The 26,989-nt window shown below is 36.1% G+C and overlaps 1 protein-coding gene across 2 annotated transcripts in view; it reads left to right on the top strand.

The window, feature by feature from the left end:
* Positions 1 to 26,989, top strand: part of LOC150078439 (uncharacterized) — a 308,908-nt gene that overhangs the window by 91,368 nt on the left and 190,551 nt on the right. For both annotated transcript variants that reach the window (XM_090384725.1, XM_090384724.1), the window contains exon 7: positions 19,597 to 19,663. In XM_090384725.1, coding sequence (XP_090240851.1) covers positions 19,597 to 19,663 — 67 coding nt within the window. The remainder of the gene's footprint in view (positions 1 to 19,596; positions 19,664 to 26,989) is intronic.

Here is a 26,989-nt window from a genome sequence, read left to right as displayed (position 1 = left end):
AATACGTATTTTATTCGTAAAAAATACTTACATATTTTTTATTATATTATAATAAAACATAATATAATAATAATAATAAATATTATAAAAAATTATTATTTTTTATTACGTATTTTAATTAAATTACCCGATTATTTATTGTATTTGGTAATGTTTTGGTTACAAATGTGTGTGTTCAATCTTGGGTGGTCGGCACCTAACCCTACTTTTCCCATAGGGCCTTTGTTTATATTGCACGATTTTGCATTGCACGAGGGTTTCTAGGAACACAACTATCGTGCTATACGAGGACTGACTGTATCTGTATTCGCAGTTGCTGATTTAATATAAAATGAAACCTAAAAAAATGTTAATTTTAAATCACTGTGAACATTTTCCACCATAAAAAAACATGGGCATGGCTAAAATCATCTTTCCCAGTCAAAACAGTGCTCAGTGGATGGGGGGAGAGGGGTGACAAAATCGCGAGTGTAGATATTTCTCGCTAATCCTTGTTCAGTATGTGTTATGCGCTTCATGGAAGGTTTCATCGTTTGCTTTTAATTTATATGCTTATAAATCGAATAAATTTATAAATTGATATGCTTACAAAAGTGATAAATCTACCGTTTTGCAGTGTAAAACAGACTTTTTCGAGTGTGCTAATGGAAAAAAGTGACTTTGTTGTGGAAAAATTCTTTTCTAACCCCTACAAAAATATGGCTACGAATAACAAGGGAAATGTGAAAATATCAAAGAAGGTGATGACATTAGTGAATAAAATTGAATTATTAGACAATTTCTAATGGTAAAAGTGTCTCCTCAGTGGCAAAACATTATAAAATCAATGAGTCAATGGTACGATCAATCAAAAAATCTGCCGTGCTGTTCGTGAAAACGTGCTAATTGTGTCAAAAATTTGCTCTGTAACTCGTGATGTTAAATTTAAAAAAATGGAAAAGGCTTTAAATCTGTGGATAGAAGACCGAACTCAAAATAAAATTCCCTCGAGTTCACTCATCATTCGTGAAAAGGCAAAACATCTTTATCAACACTTTAGCGAAACTTGTGATAGCACTGGCGGGATAAGTGTTTTAGCTAGCAAAGGCGCTGGTTTGAAACATTTGTTTGAAATTTCTAACTTCTTGAAATGAGGCCTCCAGACCTGTATACAGTATTCAAAGTGTGGCCTGACCATTTCCTTATACAAGGGAATAATCACCTCCTTATCCCTGCTAGAAAAATTCCTGTATATCATTGATAAGACACCATGTGCTACTCTTGCAGCCTGTCTGCGCTGCTCAAAGAACTTCATATCTACCTGCACAATTACCCCCAGGTCCTTTTCATTCTCTACCACTGTCAGTGTAGTACCACAGAGTTGATATGTTGCTCTGGGGTTGCTGTTTCCCATATGTACTACTTTACATTTGTCAATGTGAAACTTCATTTGCCACCTGTCAGCCCATCTGCTCAACATTTCCAGATCCTGCAGTAGCATAGCGTCAGTAGTGTCCTTAACAACCCTGCCAACCTTTGTATTGTCTGCAAACTTGGACATTAAGCTTGATATACCATCATCAGTATTATTTATAAATACAGAAAACAATAATGGACCCAACACTGAACCCTGAGGGACTCCACTAATAACATGAAAATATCAAAGGTGATTTTTTTTTTTTAGGATTGTAAAATTTAAAACAGTAAAAAATAAAAAAGCTATCAATAACGGCATGTACAAGTGAGATACGGAATAAAAAGTTTACGAAGCTTGTAAAATAGGAATGCAGAGAAGGTTCTCAAAATTTGTTTTTTAAGACACATTTCACCATAATTATGTAAAAACCCACAGAATTCTAGTCATTGGTATTATTGCAAATGCAATAAGATAGAGTAATCTCATCTCCCTCAAGGTCCATTTACTACCCATTTATAACAGATTGCACTAACAGAAAAGCTTAATAAACCAGAAACTGCAAATTGTTTTTATTGTTTTATGGTAGTTACCTCCAGAAATGTGTCTTAGTAAGATGTGAGGTGATAATAGTGTGTTTTGCCTTAACCCTATGAAAATTTCATTTCTAATGGTAGAAAATTTGATTTCCACCATTAAAAATTAAATTTTCTACCGTTAGAAACGAAATCATCATCAGACCAAGGCTACGAAATACATATCAGTTTTGACAGTTCAATAGCCTGTGTTTTTTCTTCTTTTTGTTTTCTTTTCTTATGTTCCACTCCGGCTTCTTCATCGCTGTTGCCAGATAAAGTTTTTAATTGAACTAATTAAAAATTCATTAGGCCCTCGATTTAACTGACTAATTGGGGGAAGGGGCGTCTGCTATTGCCGATAGTCCATTAAATCAAATGTATTTTAAAATGTTATGTATAAGTACGAATAAAATATTATAATGTACATTGATTAATTTATACTAAAAACATTGTTAAAAATATAAAAATAAATTTACTACTTTATTTTAATTAAACGCATCAAAAGCTATACAATGTAGCTAATGGAGTGCTTCCACCACTTTGTTATTTTTTCCCTTAAAGCTCACACAAAGTTGTTTTCAATGTGAACATTAGTTTATTCATTTAAATCCATTTTAGAGGGAAAAATTAATTTAAAATTCTTAAATTCCATTGAATAAAAAACATACAAAAAAGATACATAATCAATATTAATATTAACTTAATTGAAAGAATCACAATTTTCAGAGCCAGAAACACCTGTCATATGGAGGGAGAGGTGTTAATTCCTTGCCGGTAGAGGGTTCTGGTGAAATACGTCCAGTTGATGAAGTGGTCTTGAAGAAATCATCAAGCTTCAGTTGCCTTACACCTTGGTTCTGCTTCCTTATTACTGTAGATTGAAATTCTCTAAAATGTTCATAATACGGAAGCACATCAGGGTCTGATGATGATTCAGTATAATATATGCTGTCGTTCATATATATTGTCTTATAACAGACAATTTAGGATGAGGTGCAACTAATTCTTTGTCATCATCATCGTCCTCTTGTTTTCCGTGAAGAACATTTTCCGCAATCTCTTTCCCAGAAAAAAATTGATAGCCTGGATCACCTTCGCCATTTTCGAGCCACTGTTCCACATCATTCTCAGTTGCATTTTTGTTGTCAGCCCTCAGAAGAGTGTCCCGAAAATTAGACTCCTCATCTCCCTCAAGGTCCATTTCAGGTTCTACGTTGCACAACAACTTCTTCCAAGCATTGACCAACGTAGTAATCTTCATATCTTTCCACGCAGCTGCTAAGTTGAAGATAGCAGATCTGATGTTGTATGCATGTTAATTTTGCAGTGTCCTGGTGCCTCTTGTATTATCTTCTGCATCTTCTGTTTCTTCCAAAACAACCATCACCTCTTCCAAAAACTTCTATACAAACTCTTACATGCAACGATTACACCCTGATCTGTTGGCTGTATCAGCGAAGTAGTGTTTGGAGGCAGAAAAACACACTTAATTCTCGCATCCCTGCTAACTAATCTCTCAGCATTAGGGTGAGCAGGTGCATTATCTAGCAGTAAAACAGCCTTTATTTCATGAGAAGGAATTTTCAGCACATCTGTCTGATAGCGTCGCACATCAGACAGATGTGCAATGCTATCAGATATAAATAGGTTCTAAATTTTTCCTTTAGGATAGAAATTTTTTGTCCGTTAAATCAAGGGCCTACCGTATAACTAATTATATATATATATATATATATATATAACTAATTTATTGAAAAATATATAACTATTTTTCTTCATTCTTTTGAGGATATTGTGTGGTTTTTGTAATTTTGGCGTATTACATATGTAGTAGCAATATTTTATTGGTCATTCCCGAGTTACTTAAAAGTCCACTTACGTAAGAAGTCCTGGAACGTATCTCTTACGTAACTTAGGGATTTACTGTACTGTAGGTTGGAAGACTTTATAATTGGATGAATTTATTACAGGAGTTGTTATTGTGATTGATACCAGAACTTTCTGTAAAAATATGAGGTTGTTTGAGCCATGAGTGAAAATGGAAGCTATAAAAGTGGTTAATTACCCCAACATCATCATTATTATGGGGTGGGGGGGTTGAGCTTGTAATACGTGTCATTTCCGTAATGCTTAGCAAAAGAACGAGCAAAATCGACAGTTCTTAGAACCTCCTTATACTCAGTTATGTAGTCTTCCAGTCTGTCAAACTCACTACATAACATATTCCATAATCCTGCTGCTTTTTATGATAGATAAAACTACTCAGCATAAGGAATAGGAGTTGTACAGAGCTAATACAGTAACTCCATAAAACTGGCAAGTTGCTTAGAAACCCCAGGAAGTGAGGAATGTAAGCAGTTGATAAAAACTCAGTCACACGAAGGAGGAGATGGGATGTTGCTATAAAGCAGCATTGTGAGCTTGCGGCTCAAGCTTATTGCTAGTGTGGTAAGGATATCCCCACCTCATTAAATTTTTTTCTGTACTTTAACAGCTCAGTATCTCTGCATAGCACAGAACTAGAACATGACCATGCCTGACTTAACTGTGTAGGAATTGCTCTGCAAGTCTCCAGGAGCGAGTACAGTCCCATAATTAGTGAATTGGCATGCACACATAGGCTTCCTGAAAACCAGAGGTTTCCGGTGCAAAGGTAAAGAATAACCACAACACCTAAGAAAGGAAAGAAGGACATTTTATCTGCCTCCAGTTCTATAGTAAATTATATGGGAAGAGAAAGAATAAAGATAACAAAGGAGCAGGGATCCCGATCACTTTAGAATTACCTGAATACATCATATAATAAATCACAAAGTCACCACAGCCGGAATGGAACTAGCAGATTCAAAAATATATTAATTTTTAATTCCACCATAGCATCATTGGCTATGGGGAGAATCATTGGCTACACGTGTCTCCCGGGTGGTGCTAAGTGAGCAACTGCGTTGGCTGCTGGACCTAGAGCTCTGCTTTTGGATATCCCAGCAATTAGAGGATACATTATATTAATACTTAGAACATGGAACATTATCCTAATCTAAATGGCTCCTTTCAGAACCAAACAACAACAAAGAACATAGGACACCCTCTGAATATTCTTCAACTTAATATTGAGGGTATAAGCCGATCAAAAAGTGACTACCTTTTAAAAGTGCTTAACGACTACCATGTAGATGTTGTGCTGCTACAAGAAACACATTGTGAAGATCAAAACCAACTTTACTCTAGATGTAAATTACCAGGATACAGCCTTGTCGCGGCTACTTTCCATAAAAGCTATGGTACCACTACGCATATCCAAAATAAAATTGACCAAATAGAAATTTTGGACATAAGCACTAATGACATTTTCACTACCAGGGTTGGGGTGATGGGCCTGGAAATACTAAATATCTATAAACCACCATCTCGACCTTGGTGTAAAGAAGCTATCCAGAATGTGCATCACCCATCAATTATTATGGGAGATTTCAACAGTAGGAGTACTCTTTGGGGCTATGCTGACACTAATGCAGATGGCCTTGGTGTGATGGCCTGGTCTGAAGTCGAGGATGTTTCCTTAATGTATGATGCAAAAGAGAAAGGTTCCTTTCACTCAGGCAGATGGAACAAAGACACCAACCCAGACCTCTGTTTTGTCTCAAGAGATGAGTGCGGAAGACCTTTGCAGTGTAGCAGGAAAGTTTTGAATAATTTTCCTCGTAGTCAGCATAGACCAATTCTTGTAAAAATTTGCACCGAAGTTCCAATAGTAAGATCAAAGCCTGTACCTTGCTGGAACTTTGGAAAAGCTCACTGGGAAGCCTTCACTAATGAAGTGGATCACAATATTCAATGGATCCCATCAAAAACCGACAATTATAAGCGATTTGTTGGTTTAATATGCTCCATAGCAAAGAAACATATCCCCAGAGGATATAGGAAAGAATACATTCCTGGCTGGAACAGAAGATGTGATGAGCTATATGAAGAATACCAACTTAGCAATAGTACAGAAATTGCTGATGAACTATTGCAATGCTTAGACTCTGCTAGGAAAGAAAAATGGAACATAATGACAGCAGGTATGAATTTCCAACACTCAAGCAGAAAAGCTTGGACACTTCTGAGGAAACTCGGAAGTAGTACTCCCAAATATATTAATAAGAGCTCAGAAGTATCCCCAGGAAAAGTAGCCAAGAGAATTGTCAACATTTCCAAGAGACCAACCGATAATAACAAAGTTGAAGTCAAAAAACTTAAAAAGGAATTAAGAACTAGACTGTCCTTGGCTGAACCAACCTCCCAATTCTCAGGAGAATTCACAATTGCAGAGATTTCAACAGCTCTGAAGGAAATAAAACCAGGCAAAGTGGACGGAATATATCCAGAGTTCCTGAAACATTGTGGTTCAAGAGCTCTGAATTGGCTAGTTAAATTTTTTAATGACATCTTGCAGAATGGTAGGTTCCCGTCTTTGTTTAAGAGAACTAAAATAGTTGCCATCCTAAAGCCTGGGAAAAGTGGATCTTGCCCTGAAGATTATCGCCCAATTGCACTTTTAAATATATGTTATAAATTAATTGAAAGAATGGTTTACAATAGAATTTCATCCACAACCTTCCAACACATACCAATTGAACAAGCCGGATTCCGACCAGGCCGAAGCTGCTGCGATCAGGTACTGGCACTTACCAGCCATATCGAGAACGGATTCCAAGATAAGAAGAAGACCATTGCAGTCTTTGTGGACTTGACATCAGCTTATGACACAGTATGGCGACAAGGAATGATTCTGAAATTTTTGAAGATTATTCCTTGTAAGCCCCTCGCAATCCTACTTAACAATATGTTATGCAACAGAGTGTTTGAAGTACACTTAAACGGCAGAGTGAGCAAGCCCTATATATTAAACGATGGTTTACCACAAGGATCAGTTCTAGCCCCATTATTATTTAATATTTATACTGCAGATCTTCCAACAACTGCTTCTAGGAAATTCATGTACGCAGATGACATAGCCCTGACTGCCCAGTCTACTGACTTCAATGCAGCCGAAATTGTACTTACAAAGGATCTTCATAACCTGAATAAATATTTTCACACATGGCGACTTAAACCTAATTTAAATAAAACCGAAGTTAGCTGTTTTCATCTGGATAATCATAGGGCTAACTATATGCCACAAGTGGAATATAAAGGTCAACGATTGAAACACAACCCTTTCCCAAAATATCTGGGAATTATAATGGACCGAACACTGACGTATAAACAACACCTTTGTAATATTGCAGCAAAGATAAAAACTAGGAATAACATCTTGCATAAACTCAGTGGAACAGGCTGGGGAGCAAACGCAACGGTGCTACGAACATCAGCCCTTGCCCTAGTCTACTCAGTTGCAGAATATTGTTGCCCCGTATGGCTTAATAGTGCACATTCTGTAAAAGTTGATATCCAACTGAATGACACAATGAGGACAATATCAGGTACCATTAAATCGACACCTTTAAAATGGCTACCAGTGTTATCTAACATCTATCCCCCTCATATAAGAAGAGAAATAGCCTTGCTGAAAGAATGACAGAAATGTCAAAGAAATCCTCACTTGCCCATACATCAGGATTGCAACCCCCAGAAGCCGGAGAGATTGAAGTCTAGGAACCCCTCATGGAAGCTAGGCGAGAAACTTATCAAGTCACATTTTAATGCTGACCAGACCTGGCGCGAAGACTGGACTACTTCAAATCCCGACCACCTGGGCTTAGTCAGTGATCCATGCAGAGCTGTTCCAGGTTTCAACTTACCAAGAAAGGAATGGACATCCCTGAACAGAATCTGAACAAATCACGGAAGATGCAAGTTTTGGCTGCATAAGTGGGGAAAAACTGAAAACCCATTCTGCGACTGTGACAACGTGCCCCAGACCATCCAGCATGTCATCTCGGAGTGCCCAAAGAGATTTGAAGGCTCTATCCAAGATCTACATAGTGTTACTGATGATGCTATTAAGTGGCTGAATAAACTGGACATTACATTTTAATTCATCAAATGTTACTTATAATTTTTTTTTCTGTAAATATTGTTTTTAGGCTTATTGTAATTTATTTATTTATTTTTTGACATTGTTACAAATGTATCCTCATTTTTTGCCATACGAAATAATAATAATCATTGGCTATGGCAGAATAATAGAGACAACCACAGTTGTACCCTAAATCTGCTGGTATAAAGAGGAATCGAACATCATCATAGCCTTTGCTAGTCACACATTAAATGCAGAACAGATATTCTCTACAGAAAGTGAGGTCCTGCATTTCAGTGCAGAATCCTTGGTTAAAAATCATGTAGAACACTTGATGGCTTGCGTAATGAGAATAAAAGTAAATAGGGAGGAATGAGAAAATCACCCTGCCAGTGGAAATATTTAAATCTCTAATCTGGATGAAATGGGTGCTACTATTAATAGTGTAGCAAATTTTGAAGTTTTTCCCACAAGAAGAGTTAATAACTTGACAATAAATTTTGAAAGTTGATGCATTGGGACGTTGCAGTTTAAGAATTACTTGAAACAACCGATTAAAGTTTATTAGAATAAAGATGCACAAAGATAAGATAAAAGCAGTGATAAAACAATATGCTAAAAGTGATAAAAATATACAGAATAAAATGAACTAAAATCACAGGTAAGAAGCTGTGATTTTATCATTTGATGCAAAGCACCTCTTTATCAATAATGAATGGCATAATATAGTATAAATAGAAAGCTGTCATGTAATACAGAGAAAGCCAGAACAGTACAATGCTTTAAAAGAGAGAGAGAGAGAGAGAGAGAGAAAGAGAGAGTGATTAGTTGGGACTGTGTTATGAGTTGCAGCAGGCCAGCATGCAAACTCTAGTTTTATTGTCTAGCCTGTTCCCTTGAGTGTTTTTAGATGGCTTGTAGAAAGGGATTCTGAATAGAAAGAAAGGATCGTGCTTTCTGTAGAGGATATTTATTATGCGTTGACTGTCTAGCTGGGGTTACTATAATGTCTGTCACTCTTTATATCAGCAAATCAAGGATACAGCTATGGATGCCCATAGCTGTAAGTTCCATATTGGCTCATTCTCCAGGAGTCAGGACTCCTGCTCCTCTGTTATCTTAACTCTCTCTCTCTCTCTCTCTCTCTCTCTCTCTCTCTCTCTCTCTCTCCACATATAGTTTACAATGGAACTGGAGGCAGATAATGCATTTCCTGTTCTAGTTTAGATAATGCCCTTCCTTTTCTAGTTTTTCAACTATAAAAGGTTGTGTGGGCTCATGGCTCAGTCTGTTCTCAGGAAGCTAATTTACTAACTGTGGGTTTATATACCCTCCTGTACACTTTCAGAGTAGTGCTTGAGCTTTGTTTAGTCAGGTGTGGTCAGATTCTAGTTCTGTTCTATGTAGAGATACAGAGATTTCTAAGATGAGCATTTAATGGGGTGTGGATATCCTTGATAAGCTTGAGCTAGTGCTTGACAGCATCCCCCCCCCCCAAACTTTTCAGAGTTGCTGTATTAGATCTGTACAGCTCCTTGGCAGGAAAATTCTCTTATTACAAATGTTAAAGCTGCTATCCCTTATGCTCATGAATAGTGGTTTTGTTTATCACAAAAACTGCACGGATTCTGGTGTTATCATATTGGTGAATACTGCAAGAGATCGAAGGAATGCATTTAGAAGTATAACAAAGATTTTGGCAGTACCAATTTTCGTCATTCTATCCTTGCTAAGCATTGCTGGAATAAGCAGCACCACAAGCTGAACCCTCATAGTAATTCTTCAAATAGGTCTCAGGCATTGTGAAAATATAACCACTCATGAATCAATATTCTGCAATGAATATACAGTAAGACCCCCCCATATACACGGGGGATATGTTCCAAGACCTACTCTGGATGACTGAAACCATGGATATAAGTAAACACCTGCTGACCCCATATACAACATGATTTTCTTGTACATGCATACGTATAATAAAGTTTAATTGATAAATTAAACACAGTAAGACATTACCAACATTAAATATGGTAATAATAAAGTACCGCAGACTGTCGATTTACCGGGACATTTCAATACTCCAAATTTAAAAAAAACAAAAAAAAAACCAGAAATTGTAAAATTCAAGTAATAACTAGAATAGGTATAAACAGATATTTTGCAAGTCATAAATAAGCGACAAGAAACGGGTGTTATAAGTCATCATTGGGAGATTAGTGTACATATTATCTTGCAACCCCTGCTGTCTTCACACCTACCGCTCAAAACAAAAAAAAAAAAAAAAAAAAAAATGACCAAACGTTTAGTTTGATTTAGTGCATCGCGTTGATTGTTGTGGTCCGTTGCACCGCAAAAGGACAAATTTTGTTTTGTCATTTATGTCAGGGATGTCATTTTTTTTTTTTTTTGTTTAGAAATCGCAAAAATGATAGGCAAATGCAAGAGTTGTGCTTTCAAATTAAACAAAAACTTGAAATTATTCAAAAGTTTGTAAATGGTGCATCTGTTAAATCTCTATAGAACCATTATAATGTTGATGACCAAACCATACGTGACATTGTAAAAAATAAAAGGCAGCTATTCGAATTAAAAGGAAATGGAAGCATCATATTGGATACGCAAGTAGTAGGTGTTTAGTTTTTTCGTTTTTTTTTTCCATGGTTAACCGCAGGTAACTGAATCGGGATACGGGGGCACAAATGTATATGGAAAAATCTTTAGTAAAATAGAATAAAAATAAGAATCAAACATGACAAAGTTGAAAGCAATAAAATAACACCAAAGCTTTTGAAGGTGATGATACATCCTTAAATAACACTGCAGGATCACAGTTTAGTACATGTTACTGAAGGAACAAGAGAATTATCCTCCACTGGAAAGGGCCCCAGAGCATGCCAGGAAAAACAAAAAACTATTCATCCCATCCAAGGATCACAGCCTTGAACATTGGATGAATATGGAGCTCCCATTGGCTATTAATGGTGTTAGCTCTAAAGAACAAATCGGTAAGTTGTTGCACCATTTCTGGTGTGAATACTTTGTGAACGATCAATAATAGTTGCATTGCCTGGAGAAATTTGATGTTCTTCCCAAATATGCTCAGCCATAGCATATTTTCTATAATTAGTTGGGACAAAATTTCCAAACTTTAGTGTAAAATTTTTTTTTTATAAAAACCCAAACATGAGAGGTATTGGAACCTATAGTACTTAGTACCGTGATTGGGTTGGTGGTTGAGAAGACGAAAGAAGATATTTGTTGACATTAGACTTGAACTTCTGTAGACTGTAATTTTCATGAAATACATATGAAGGAAGGTTGTTCCAGAAAACGGCAGTTGAATGAATAAACGAGGAAGATGAAATGTTGGTTCTGTGAGTTTGAAGTTGGACAGTAAATGGATGTTGGCTGGTGGCGGCACGTGTTCGAACTGTTTTGAAGGAGAGAGCAGGAATTATAGAAGCCAATTCAGAAGAACAGTGCCCATGGAAGTATCTGTAGAAAAGGCATGCAGCAGAAACAGTACGTCTATGAGACAGCGAGTGGAGAGACTCCTTTAGAGATGAATCATTAATTAACCTAACTGCCCTCTTCTGAATGGAATCTAGGAGCCTGAGAGAGGTTTTGGGGGGCACCGCCCAGATGTGGGAACAATATTCCATGGTAGGGCGGATTTGCGATTTGTACAGAGTGAACAGCTGTTTAGAAGAAAAGTAGCAGCGAGAGCGAAAGAGAAAACCAAGTTTTTTAGATGCAGAGGAAGCAATATTTGTAATGTACTTGTGCCAAGAGAGATTAGAAGTGAGGGTAATCCCCAAAAGAAATATATATCATTTTGCCTAGAAATCAGAGTGTCACCAAAGATAAGCAGAGGAGTAGAAGAATCCTTTTTGCAAGATATAAGACAAGACTGAGTTTTAGAAGGATTCAAATCAACTAAATTGTCTTTGCCCCACTGGAGAATTACCTGGAGATCGGCATTTAAGGAATTGGTAGCGGATATTCGAGAAGTTGAAGCTGATTGAGCAGGGCAAGATTTCTCAAAATGGAAAGTGGAATGCAATGTGCTATCATCGGCAAAACTATGGATAGGATTTCCAGTCAATGGAAAAAGGTCATTAATATACAAGAGGAAAAAAGTGGGGGAAAGAACTGAACCTTGGGGGACACCGGCATTAGTGGAGAAGTTAGAAGACAGAGAGCCATATACCCTTATCCTCAAAATCCTTCTAACATTCTTTTGACAGAAGACCACAGGTGGCATTGAATGGAGCGTGCTAGGAATGGTGGGAGGTGTTTTTTAACAAGATCATTAATACACGAGTTGAAAGAAAAATGGGATGCTAGCAAGTCAGCTTTACCCTTGGCCCAAGTGACAACAGAACCATCTGGTTTTGACAGAGGTGGGAGCAGAGATGGGCAAAAGTTGCCACCAATAGCTTTGGCAAGAGACCAGAATGCTCGGCTACCATTAGGGCAAGCAGCAAGTTTTCTACTCTTAGTCTGTCAAAATCTAGTTTGGACTGATTAATAACTGCTTTACAATTGTTGCGAGTTTTGGTGTAGGCAGAAAATGAAACTGAAGAACTGGAAACAAGCCAATTACAATATGCAACGTTCTTCTCTTGAACAGCCTTAGCACATTTATTGGTAATCTTGTCCTTTATCTAAACCAAGATTTAGATAAAGAACGAGATTTTAAAGTGGAGTGTGGAATAAAGGATTCCATTCCTACAAGAATAATTTCACTGATATAATCCAAACAAACGTTGACATCAGAAGTTTTGAAACAGTAATCCAACCAAGGAAAAGAAGAAAATAAATCTCGCAGGTCATCCCATTTTGCATTCTTGTAATGCCAAACAATACGAGTTTCGGAATAGCCATGAGATAAAGACTCCATTGGAGAAGAGACAATCGGCAAGTTGTGATCTGTGGAGTCTAAAGGACTGCTCGCTTCGACCGTGTACTTAGAAGGATTTTTTGTGAGAAACAGATCAAGCGTATTAGCTGTATGGTTAGGATTGTCCGCTATTCTTGTAGGTAAATGAACAATCTGTGCAATTTAATTAGAAATTGCAAAAGCCTCAGCATCTCAACCAGCTGGGTCTGTATGACTAGTAAACGGAAGCCAGCTGGAGTTTTGAACATTAAAATCACCAAGGAAAATTACTTCACTGTTAGGAAAGTTGGACTGTAGAAAGTCAAGTTGCAAAGAGAGGAAGTCAAAAGCTCCAAGTGTTCTGTGGAGTTGGGAGAACGGTAGAGACAAGATGAATTTGACACAATGAGGAGGCGCCTCTGTAGCCAGGTGGGAAGGAGCAGCAGTGCGAAGCACACGCTTCTTGATTAGACCGGCGTTCGAGCCCGTCACCACCAAATACGGAGGATGCGGGAAGGTCAGGGAATGACCACCGCATATCCCGGAGCAATATGGCCTTAGTTGCTAATGCTCCTAAAAACCAAATAACAAACAAACAAAGACAATGAGGTAGAGAAATTTTAAGCCAGAGAAGATCGAAAAGAGGAGATTCCAAATTACCAAGTCTCTGACAGGGAATATCAGAACGGACATATGCACAAGTACCACCTCTCATTACCACCTTTGAGGCAAAGGGATTCATACAGCGAATAATTCGGACTATTGAGATGAGCAGTAGTTGAATCAACTGATAACTGAGATTCTGTCAGAAAAAGTACATGGGGTTTGGCAGACTGCAAGTGGAAATGGACATTGTTGAGATTAGAATTGAGATCATGTATATTTGTGAAATTAACTAGGAAGTGTTTGGAAGGTTTAGATCTCTTTGCAGATAAGCTTACTCTATTAGTTTGACAATTCATGGTGTATTCAATAGTAAGGAAAAGTGGGGGGATGTGCTGTATGAAGAAATGCGATTTTTTGATATGGCGTACGCATGGTAAGAATATTCCCAGATCCTTGTCATAATGTGGCCTCAACAATGCCCCCGCATACACACTACTCAGACTCCCTCCAGTCACTATCTGGCAGAGTAGTGGTAGCAAGATTATACACTAGCTGATTTGGAAGCCTCCTAGAGAGTTACCAACAGGTTCGGTCCAATGTACTAACTAGCGGCCGGCCTGCGAACTGCGTTTTAGAGCTGTACCCTCGAAATGTAAGGAATATTTGATCTCGCCACGATGTTCATCATAACCTCAAAAGTCATCAATCATACTGCATGATGGACGAGATGAGGAAGGGTTGAACAGAACTTAGCTCTAGAGACTAAACATGGGGGCGCCTCCGTAGCCAGGTGGACAGGAGCAGCAATGCGTAGCACACGCTTCTTGATTAGACCGGGGTTCGAACCGTGAACACCAAATACGGAGGATGCGGAAAGGTCAGGGAATGACCACCGCATATCCCCGGAGCAATATGGCCTTAGTTGCTAATGCTCCTAAAAACCAAACCAAAAAAAAAAAACTAAACATGGGTTCCACCACTTCAGGCCTCCAATAAGCAAAGTGGTGGTATTGCACCGGTTGATGAGCGTCATCTACCACCTAGTACAGCCTGGTAACATAGAAGGTCGGCATTCCTCCATGTGGTGTCGGCGCCACACCTCAACCCCTGCTTAAGTTGGTTCACCCCTGGATGGTCACCTACAGTGTACTTGTGCATGGAGGTTATACCCAGGATTACTAACAGTCCCACCATCGTGAAGGTGCAAGCAGAGGATTTGGCTGGCACAGACTGTCCTACGCCGCAATTGGGTTCACTTGACTTGAATGTCACCCGAATATCAGTTCCATCAGCGTTTTAAACTCCCAGGTAACAAGTACAGCTTGTCTGGCATATCTGAGAGAATGTCTCTGACAACCTCAAGGACCATGCAAATTTAAAAGAAATAAGCAAATTATTTTATTCAATCCCTTCTGTCTGTCCTGTCCTTCCTAAATACCGTAAAACGTCAGTTATCCAGGGCTCAATTATCCATAGGGTTCGATTAACCGTGGTCCTCTGTATGTAGTTTTATTTTTAACAAACATTTAAAGAATATTATTTATCTGTGCGAGTACATACAGGAAATTACTGTCATGTCTGTTTTGCCACCTGGTAAATCACGTCAGATGTTTAACCCACAGATGCGAAGTCAAGTGTCTCGAAACACTAGCTGCATTTCTAATGCCAAATAACATACAGATGTAAACTATTTGCATTTATCTACTATACATCGCGAAAGCTTGTTCGTGTGCTTTGGTGTGTTGTACATAATATTTATCTCACATTTCAACCCCTAAAAATGTGAGATAAATGAAAACAAGTGTTTTTACGGTGGAAAAGAAACTGGAAATTTAAAGAAGTGAAAAAAGGTGGAAGTGTTTGAAAGCTTGCAGGTGAATTTGGAATTGGATAGCAAACTATACGGGATATCTTTAAAAACCAGCCCAATATAGATTTTTTTTTTTTTAAAATGTGACACATTGGCTTGTACTTCACAAAGAAAATCTCTCAAAGGTGCTACAAATGAACAACTTGAAAGTCTAATGATAAATTGGTTTTACAACAAAGAGCTGAAGGAAATCTGGACCAATGATTTTAAGCAAGGCAAAATATTTTTTGAAAAATTAGAAATGCGTGAAACACCTACATTTTCATCTGGTTGGTTTAAACAGTTTAAAGACAGGCATTATATAAGAGAGTTAGAGATACAGGGTGAAAAGCTCAGTGCAGATAACATGGGAGCAACTTTATTCTGTGATGAATTAGCTATAATTATTTAAGAAAAGGGTCTTGTTCTATTGCAAATTTACAACACAGACGAGACAGGACTTTATTGGCAAGCAATACCCAGTCGCACGTTGGCATCTGTACAAGAAAGAAATGCACTAGGATATAAAATTAGCAAACATAGGATAACAATTTTATGCTGTGCAAATACTTCAGGGGATGACAAATTAAAATTAACCTTAGTGGGAAAATCAATCTCCTGAAAGTTTAAAGGACACTATCAATATTCCAACAGGTTATTATAATCACTGATCTGCATGGATGATTAGGGGCGTATTCGGAAAGTGGTGGACAGATAAATTCGTTCCTCACGTTAAAAAATTTGTCTCCTAAAGTTCTCTCCCACAAAGCAATTTTATTATTATCTAATGCTCCATTCCATTGTCCATTGGAAAAACTGTGCAGAAAATGGCAGTATTGTTGCCATTTATCTTCCACCAAACATAACACCACTGGTACAACCTATGGACCAGGGGGTGATTGAGAGCGTGAAATGATTGTATAGAAAGGCCTTGATGATGGACTTTATCACGGAAGAAAAGATGCTATCTATAACATTTCTACCGCATGGGTGGAAGTTAAAAGCAAAACAATTATAAAATCATTCAAAAAATATTGCCCAATGACTTTGTAATCGCCGAAAATATCTAGGAAGTGGAAGACTCAAATAACGCTGTAGAAATCGTTTCTGATATTTTTAAACGTTCAGAATATTGAAGAATGCAAAAACTTAGATGAGGCAATTGTTAATCAGTGGTTAAATATACACAAAAATGAACCCGGCCACAAAAAAATGACTGACGATGATTTAATCCAAATCGTGCAAGAACCTGTGGCAGGACCTGACAAGGACAATGGTGATGAACTGCAGCCAGCTTTTAAAGTAAGTTGTAATGAATCCCTAACAACTGCAGAGACATTACTTAAATTCGTGTAAAGTCAAGATGATGTAGATTATATTGAAATTTTACAAATTTCAATTCTTGGACACATAAGAAAAATAAAAGAAAAAAATAATGCTACAAAATACAATCAAAAATCACAGACTTTTTATCAAAATGAACAAAATATTTTTGTTGTTGTTATATACATGTAATATCTTATGATTTCATGTGTTTTGGAAGTTATTTAAACAAATAAAAATGTAATTTTGATTTACTGTGTTTTTTCAATTATCCGGGTTCTTATGCCCCCGAATTACCATGTTTAATTAACGTTTTACTGTACATACCATACTGAAACTCATCATCCCGAATTTCCATAAGTCCTATTAATTCACTCACTTTGGACATTACTGTATAGACAATTAAGACTTAGTGTTCTTGTATAGTTAAATACCCTGACACACCTCTTGAAATTATTTAAGCTTACTTCCCTAGCATTAGCTACCCACTCATTTGAAACGTTGCTTTTTTTTTTTTTTTTTTTTTTTTTTTTAGTCATTGGCGCATCTGCTTCTGTGGCCATAATGCACACCTCCCAAGGTTTTTTGACTACTCTGATCCAAGCCCAAGGCGGGATTCGAACCTGTGACCTTTGGGTTTCCAGGCAGGCACTTTACCCACCCGGCTAGCCCAGTCGGCAAAACTTTTCTGCCCTCAGAACATCTTGCTAACGTGATCAGTTGTGGTAACAAACAAAAACTCTTGAAGTATGTGCAAGCATTACTTTGACTAATATTATCAGATAAACACATATCTATATTACCCTTTCCCCCCCCCCCCCCACAAACTGGCAGTATCCCTTAACTTTTAAGGTATCCTCAATGATACTGGCAAAAACTCTTGCACCACCTTTTTTTAAACAAATCCCATCTTTACTAAACAGATTCCTTCTACCTACAAGTGTGGGATAAACTGATAAAAAAAATCCCCCCCCCCCCAAAGACTTGCAGAGTCCTTCAAGTCTTGACACCACCAAATACGGAGGATGCGGAAAGGTCAGGGAATGACCACCGCATATTCCCGGAGCAATATGGCCTTAGTTGCTAATGCTCCTAAAAACCAAACAACAACGAACCTTCAAGTCTTGAGTTAATCCACAAGGCTTTCAGCATATAATCCCTCCTATCGGGTGCTTAGCAGAATTGCAGACACAGACATTCTGACCTAACTTGTCACATTTCTTCATCATGGTCCTTTTTTTGTGCTAACAAATCATCAGCTCCTGTGTGTTTAATATCATTAGTCCCCACATGAATAATAAAATTCTTATTATCCCCTTAAAATCTGACAATCTTTTGGTGACATCATTAATTGTTGCTCCTGGCAGGCTTACCATGGTTCTAGTTCACTTATCTTTATTACAAAAAATATTTCCCATTTCCCTGACAATGGTGTCTCCCAATAGAACTAAGTTCTTTTGAACCAGAGCAGTTTACATTTGGTTATTCTGTTCTGTGGCCCTAATCAGAAGTGTATCACTTAGCAGGTTACTAGAATCTTGATCCGTGACAAGCTACCAGTTACATTATTCTCTAGGGCAAGCACCCGTTATTTCAGTGATTCAAATTCTAGCAGTGCACCAAATTTTAACTTTAGATTGTTACACTCTGTACAGTGGTAATAAAGAAAATAATTGCCAGGTGAGCAATGATTATCCACTAGGTCAATTTTGGAATACAAGCTACAGGTTCTGCAAACGATGAAATCATGGTTCCCCTGGAAATCTCCATCGGCTATTTCTGTATGAGCCATGATGCCTGCTGACGAAGTGTTCAAGGTGGGTCTTGTCACAACTATTGTTAAATTTACTAAATATCACAGAAAGTAGCTTCTAAAAAATCATATTTATAATATTATAAAAAATTAAATTTGCAAATGATTACAGGGGAAAAAAACATCAAAATTTTTTATAATATATTAAAGACATTAATTAAAAGCAATTATCTAACCTCTACTAATCCCAGTGCTCTCCCTGCACTTTAGACCAAAGAGCACTATGTCAACCGTATGTGAATTAAGACATGGTTTATTATTGTCATCTAATAGAATAGCCATTTGGATTAATAGAAAATTACTTTCTAGAAGTTAAAAAAAAAAAAAAAATAAAATAATCTATATATTTAATACGGATGGCGTTTTCTTTCTTCAGTCAGTATGAACGTTAGGCTTAACCGTTCGGGCTGGAAGTGGTCTCAAATTGAAGCCATTTCTTCCTATATGTGTACCAAGTTATTAAAATTTAAAAATTACGAATAGTTTTATTCTGCAGAATGGGCCAGTTTTGTAGTACAAACAAGAATATTTCAACATTCACTTCATAGATGGAGCAACAGGAATGATGTTAACTGTTAAACAAATAATTGTCTAAGTTGATAAGGCATTTTTTTTTCTTATTAACAATTTGCATATTTGCACAATTGCGTCCTGTTCTGAAAAAAAAAAAAATAAATAAAATAAATAAATAAATAATAATAATAATAAAACTCTGCTACCAATTGCAAAATTTTTGCAATGGTACAGCTAGCTATAGCCATTGCGTACAATAGGCCTAACTGATTTGATCTCATATTGAAGATATTTCTTCCTAGGTGTGCAGAAACGTGGGAAAATATAAAAATTCCGAATAGTTTTATTTTACAGAACTGGAAAATTTTCTCTACTAGCACTGCCTATCTTAAAAGAAAGAATAGTTTTATTTTACAGAAATAAGAAAGGATTTGACGTGTACTGGCTTACCTGCTCATAACCAAACACTGACTAAATTTATTTAGGACAGCTGGAGAAAAACTTTGCTACCAAAAATTTTCAGGAGGGGGTACTGCTAGTAATCTTTAAAAACAAACCATATGAGTTTAACAAATGTTTTGCAGGTATTACCTTTAGTATTATTTTTATTGATAATTTTTGACATTTGCTTTCAGAAAACAGGTCTTGAAAAGCTTATTGATGAAGTTTGTGCCAAGCTGAAGAAGATAAAGTTGGCTACTGGTAATTTGACATTTTGTGTATCTTGTTAATTTGTTTGATTAAGCAAGCTTTGGTAAATCCTAATATTTAGCATGACATTAATTTCTAGATGATTTAAGTGAAGTACTTAAATCATCTAGAAATTAAAGTGAAGCACTTCACTTATAAAGTGAAGTGCCTCACTTTTCCACCCCCAGTACTTATAAAGTACTGGGGGTGGAAAAGTGAGTTGCTGTTTTTAAACTGCTGATATAATTTTATATTGGTCTAAGTGAAACCAGAAAAAAAAAAAAAAAAAGAAGCAAATTTTTGGAAGCCACCACATTATATAGGACTGTTCAAAAAGTTGTAAACATGACAAACAACACAGCAGAAGATAATTGGTGCACCACAAATCTGAGGATGTGGCTAAATGGGAAAATTAAGTGTTCCCAAATGATGTGGTGAGAACCATGCAACTACATTGCTGATTGCTATTTCTGCATGATGGATATGTCGGTGATATCCAGCAAAAGTAAGCACAGCATTAAATATTTTAACATATTATCTGTAATAAGGTTAGTTCCACATAATGTGAAGTCCTTTTTACCTGATTCCCCAAAATCATGTAACAAAGAAAGCAGCAATTGAATATAGCTAAGGTTCTTTGTGTTGCAGGCTTTACTGGCCATCCACTTCAACAGATTTGGATTTCCAAACCAAAAAATAAAAAATAAATAATAATAATAATAATAATGTGCTACACTTAATTAAGCCAGAAGAGTTTAACAACTTAATTAGTGATTGAAACTTCTCTAAAGAGCAAGCAGAACTCCTTGATTCTGGGTTTAAAAAGTAGAAGTTACAGGAAGCAGAAACTGAAATTATAGTATATTGTAATTGTTATAGAAGACTGGTGTGATTTGTAAAGATATTATTGGTCTTCTGAATGAACTGAATATTGGACACAATCCTGATGAACAGCTTATTTATTGATGCCTCAAAATTGTGTTTAAAAGCAGTTTTGCTTTGTAGTGGAAATGCATTCTCATCAGTTCCTGTACTGCACGCTGTTGGCTTAAAAGAAACAAAGTACAGCAGGCCCCCATTATAACGCGGTTCGCTTTACGTTGATTCGCTATAATGCTGTTCTTATATTATAATCCGTATCTGACTATAACGCTGTCACAGATCACTATAACGCTCTTTTACAGATTGCATTTTTGGCATATTTAATGAAATCGTTTCATTTGATGGAGTCGATAGTTTGAAAATGAATAGCAAAACAGCATTAAAACGTTTCCCACGCTGACTTGAGAAATTTTCCCACGCTCAGTGAAATTTTCTCGCACTCTAATTTAATGCAGTACAGTGACTTGTTAAGTACAGCAAACCCCCGCTATTCGCGGGGGTTACGTTCCTGAGAAATGTCGCGAATACCGAAAACGCGAATACTGAGTTATGGCTCCCATAGTAATAAAGGGGTTCCGTTCCAAAGTATGAAATATATAAGAAAAACTAGTCTAAAATTGTTTCTATGTATGTATTATATGTACCTTCATAATATGACTATGTACATAGACAGTACATAGTGAAATGCAAGCATATGGCATCGAAATGAAAATAAGATACAATTTAATATTAAATGTAATATGCCTTTGCTAGCAAAAAAACTTATCCCGCCAGTGCTATCACCAGTTTCGCTAAAGTGTTGATAAAGGAGTTTTGCCTTTTCACGAATGATGAGTGAACTTAACGGAATTTTATTTTGAGTTCGGTCTTCTATCCACATGTTTAAAGCTTTTTCTATTTTTTCTAATTTAACATCACGAGTTACAGAGCAAATTTTTGAAGCAATTAGCGCCTTTTTCACGGACACTACGGCGGATTTTTTCTTCCGATTTCTTGATTGATCGTACCGTTGACTCATTGATTTTATAATGTTTTGCCACTGAGGAGACACTTTTACCATTAGAAATTTTATCTAATAACTCAATTTTATTCGCTAATGTCATCACCTTTGATATTTTCACATTTCTCTTGTTATTCGTAGCCATATTTTTGTAGGGGTTAGAAAGAATTTGTCCACAATAAAGTCACTTTCTTCCGTTAACACACTCGAAAAAGTCCGTTTTACACTGCAAAACAGTAGATTTATCATTTTTGTAAGCAAATCAATTTATAAATTGATAAATTTATTCAATTTATAAGCATATAAATTAAAAGCAAACGACGAAACCTTCCATGACAAGCAAATAACACATACTGAACAAGGATTAGCGAGAAACATCCACGCTCGCGATTTTGTCACTCCTCTCCCCCCACCCACTGAGCGCTGTTTTTACCGGGAAAGATAATTTTAGCCACGTCCATGTTTTTTTATGGGGGAAAATATTCACGGCGCTTTAAAATTCACATTTTTTAGGTTTCATTTTATATTAAATCGGCGATCGCGAATAGCGAAACCGCGAATACAGATACCGCGAATAGCGGGGGTTTACTGTAGTTCTGAGGCCACCATTTTAAAAAAATGTCAAGTATATTGCTTGTAATATTTGCATTTATCCGAAGTCTAGTCATCACTCAGTACAGTATTAGGCATCGTGTGTAATGGACAGTTTACTCAAACATTGTATTGTAATTAATGCAACCAACGCAGTTACATTTTCGAAGAGCTAATAATGGCCGATAAGAATGAAAAAGCAACAACGTCTTGGCACAGTATGAAGACTATAAATGTAAGAAAAAGACAATTTGAAAATTAAATTAGATGTTTTGAAGCGAATCGATTCCGGTCAACAACAAGCGATGTGCCATAATTTAGGCCTTGCAAGTTTAACTGTAAGAACAATTATAAAAAAATAAAGAATTAATTTTAGCAGCGGGAAAGATAGCTGTTCCACTGCAAGCAACTAGGGCTAGGCCGACTATTAGGATTGAAATGGAAAGACTTTAACTAATTTTATTAAAGATAAATATCCAATGCAGAATTCAGTTAAGTTAAATATTATAAAAAAAAAAAAAAGAGAGAGAGAAAGAGATTAGCCAATATGATGATCTGAAGAAAACTCACAAAAAAAAAAAAAAAAAAAAAAAAAAAAGTGGAACCATTTAAAACTTGTAAGGGCTGGTTGAATAGATTTAAAATCCATGGAGAAGCTGCTAGTGCAGATCAAGGAGCCGAAACTTTCAAAAAAGAACTTGTTAAAATTATTGAAGAGCGGTATTATGTGTTATACTTCTCAACAAGTTTTTAACATAGATGAAGCAGGACTTTTATGGAAACGAATGCCTAAAATAAGTTTCGTATTGAAAGAAGAAAAAAAAAAACATGCCAGGTTTCAAAGCGGCGAAGGATCAGTTGACTTTATTGTTAGGTGGTAACACTGCGGGGATTTAAAATTAATACCCCTTTTATTTGTAAGAGGGCCAAAGTTCAACTCAAAATTGACACATTTTTCATGATTAAATTCATCAATTAAATTAAATCAATTAAAATCAAATTAGATCAATTAAATTCATGATTTTATTTTTGGAATTTTAAGTTTAATTTTGATACGTAAGTAGTTACCACATAATTATATACATATGTAGTGCAGAATATTTTATATGTACAAATATTTGAATATTAAATATTTTGACTGACATTTGTGCATCTCTTCCCTACCATTTATTATTGATTAGGAAATATCCTATGCCATCGACCGCAACTCACAAATACATATGTTACCTTATGGGAATGCGGCACTCGCTTAGCGCGGATTCACTTATCACTCTTTTTCCGGAACAAATTATCAGCATTAAGTGGGGGGGTCACCTGTATGTTGAAGAAAGTACCATAACTTTGCTTGAAATGTTTGTGGGTGATGGTGACTTTAATGTAATTAGGTTATTTGCTGCTTTATAGGGAGGTCGACAAAATATCATTGTTTTCTGCATTTTTGAGACATTTATGCAACTGAAAATCATATTGCACAGCAGTGGGAGGAACATTTACCAGGGCAAAGTGATATAAAATATCTTCCATTGGCTGAACCAAAAAAAAACAGGTTCTTCTTCCCCTTTTGCTTGTAAAGTTTGGATTAATGAAGAATTTTGTTAAAGCTCTAGATAAAGAAGGAAGTTGATTTTTCTACTCAGGAAAGTGCTTCCCACTTAAACAGATGCAGAACTGAAAGGAAAAGAGATTTTCATTTCACTTCAAATAAAAAGTCCTCAAAGAGGTTGTAGTTGAAACAAAGCTGCGGGATATTAGCAGCATGACAATTTTTTCCATGAGAAAAAATCATAACTTTAAAATTCACGATTCCTGGGAAAAGCAAAAATATTTCCTGAGAAATTGATATTGATTAGCACAATGACAACAGTAGTAGTATACTTTGATCAGGACAAAAACAAAATAGATACTGTAATATACATACTGCTAGGTAGCAGTATGTATATTACAGACTGCTACCTAGTTTATTTTAAAATGCTTAATTTTTATTTAAATATAGTTGCAAGTAGCCATTTCATTTTCTTTATCTTGTTTTACGATCTATATTCTAGTTCAATCAGAAAAATACTGCACTTTCGCCACAAGAATAGCAATAGTCATAATTCCAGTTCCTTTTCTGTGGGTCAGTGCATGTGCTGTATAAGGCAGTCTTACAAATACAATAAGTCCCTGATATATGTAAGAGATACCTTCCAGGACTTCTTACATAAGTCGAGTTTTGCGTAACTCTGGAATGACTAATAAAATACTGCTACTATATCCCTGATATACCAAAATTACAAAAACCTGATAATATCCTCAGAAGAATAGAGAAAATAGTTATATATTTTTCAATTAAATAGTTATTTATTTTTAATTAGTTCAGTTAAAAACTTTATCTGGGGATGGGGACAGCGGTAAAGTAGCCAGAGTGGCACTTGCATTATTGTACTATAAAAACTGATATGTATTTCGTTGCCTTGGTTATTATAGTTGACTTCACTGGTTCCGATCCCTTCACCGCTTCTCATATTCTCTTTGTCCTTTATTATTGTGTTCACTGTTGACACTAACAAATCTAAATTTTGCATGACTTGTTAATGTTTAACCATTTTCATACATTCTTATTATTTTAATTTTCTGATCCAAATCGATTTCTTTCCTTTTCTTGGTAGATTTACTAATACTGCTGTCACTTATTCTCTTAGTCGGCATCATGATAACGATCAAAATGATATTTTCTGTAAATAATTTCACAGGATTAAGGCAAAACACACTATTATCATCTCACATGAGCTCATATTTTACTAAAGCACATTTCTGGAGATCACTGCCATAAAACAAAAACATTTTGCAGTTTCCGGTTTATTGGGCTTTTCTGTTAGTGAAATCTATTATAAATGGGTAGTAAACTCATTCTTATTGCATTTGTGATAATACTGATGGCTACAATTCTGTGAGTTTTTACATTATTATGGTGAATGAAATGTGTGTCCTATTCACTGAAATATTCAGTCATAAAAAAACAGATTTTCAGAATCTTCTCTTCATTCCTGTTTTTTAAGCTTCATAAACTTGTTATCCCGTATCTCATTTGCGCATGCCATGTTCTTTGTTATTGATGGCTTATTTTTATTTATTTTTTTAATTTATTTTATTTTATTTTTTTTTACTGTTTTAAATTTTACAATCCTGAAAAAAAAAAATAATAATGAGTAAAAAGATTTACGTAAGTCTGAAGTTATGTAAGTCGGGGGCTTACTGTACTTATTTCTCTGAATAAGGATAGTGAACGGAAATAAAGCAGTTTACTAACAAGGAAAACAACAATTCAGAAATATTTTAGCTACAAGGAGTGGGCATGTCTGACCAACAACAAGGCGCCTCCATAGCCAGGTGGGAAGGAGCAGCAATACGTAGCACACGCTTCTTGATTAGACCGGGGTTCGAACCCGTTACCACCAAACACGGAGGATGCGGAAAGGTCAGGGAATGGCCTTAGTTGCTAATGCTCCTAAAAAAAAAAAAAAAAAAAAAGTATGAACAAAAGGCAAAGCAAAGTAGTAAAGTAGAAAGACTAGATTTAAAGGGTGCTCAGAGAGATAGTCAACATTAATTTAATCCCTTTATCATTCTGCCAATTGAGGGTTCACTTAGTCATTTTTGGGAAGGGTTTGGCTCAGTGTGGTTCTAAATTATAGTCAGTGGGGGGGGGTCTTGCAGTAGAAGATGAAATGGTTCCGTGGTAAGGGAAAACAAAGTTGAGTTAGTAACGTATGAGAAAAATAACTTTAAGAAATAACAGTGATTGGGTGAAGTTTGAATTAATAGGTGGAGATAGGGAAATAAGGTTTCCGTGTGCAAAGAAGGGGGTGTAAAAGAAGAAATGTAGTTGAGAAAGTGGGATAGATGTTGGAGAGAGAAAAAAGTGGAGAGAGAGAAAATTGGGTGGAGGGTGCAGAATTTGGTGTGTTACAGGAGCAATGTGAGAGTGCTAGCTAGTAAAGAAGTATATCATATGTGTGGCTTTTCTGTCTTCCATATCATATATGGAAGACAGAAAAGTGTAACTGAAAGGTGTGGAATTCTGTCAGGAAGAGAAAGCAGAAAGTCTTAGTTCAGCTGGAACTTAGATCACAGAATAGCTGATGAGTTCCAGGAAAGGCTCCGAAAGATATAACTGTAAGTCCTCAGATCAGAGATCTTCAGAACTTTATTAAATTTTGGAACAGAACTGACCAGACCTGTGTGTAATAGTGTTAATATAATGTGAATAATATAATGATTACTAGAGTGATGAAATGTATATAAATGAAATAATATTGAGCAGAAATGATCTATAAAAATTATGAATAATAAGACGAAAAAAGAGTACATGTGAACAGGCAAAGTTTTTACGGCTCCAGCAAATAGAGAAGTTTTTACTTTTATATTGACTTAAATTGGCATATTAATTTATTTTTTAGAATTGCTTTATATTCCTAGTAACAATACGTTAGTTTAAATTGAATTTAGATAGCTGTAGTTTATTACTTAGTATCGGTAAGAGTATCAAATCCACGTGTGGACAGGTTTTGCAGCTCCCACGAACGAAACGTTTTTAATTATACTTAGTCGCTTTATTGACTTGTTAGATTAAATTATTTTCTATAAGTAGCTTATAGACCTAGTCCAGCTCCATGGTTTATTTTGATTTTAAATAGCGCCATTTGGAAAGTAAAGAATACCTCCTGTCCATAGATTAACCGTTCGTAACTTGCCGCCATTGTTATACGATACAACTTATGCTAGTGTAAGGTTTAACGGAAAACTAGATAGCGGGTATAGTAGTATCAATTAATCAGTAAAATTTATTAATCTTATTAAATTTCATTGTCAATTGGATTGTACTT

The sequence above is a fragment of the Mastigoproctus giganteus genome, chromosome 11 (genome assembly GCF_048544385.1).
Source record: "Mastigoproctus giganteus isolate SK-2022 chromosome 11, ASM4854438v1, whole genome shotgun sequence".
In the NCBI taxonomy this organism is placed as follows: Eukaryota; Metazoa; Arthropoda; class Arachnida; order Uropygi; family Thelyphonidae; genus Mastigoproctus; species Mastigoproctus giganteus.
This window is presented reverse-complemented; position numbering and strand designations above follow the sequence as displayed.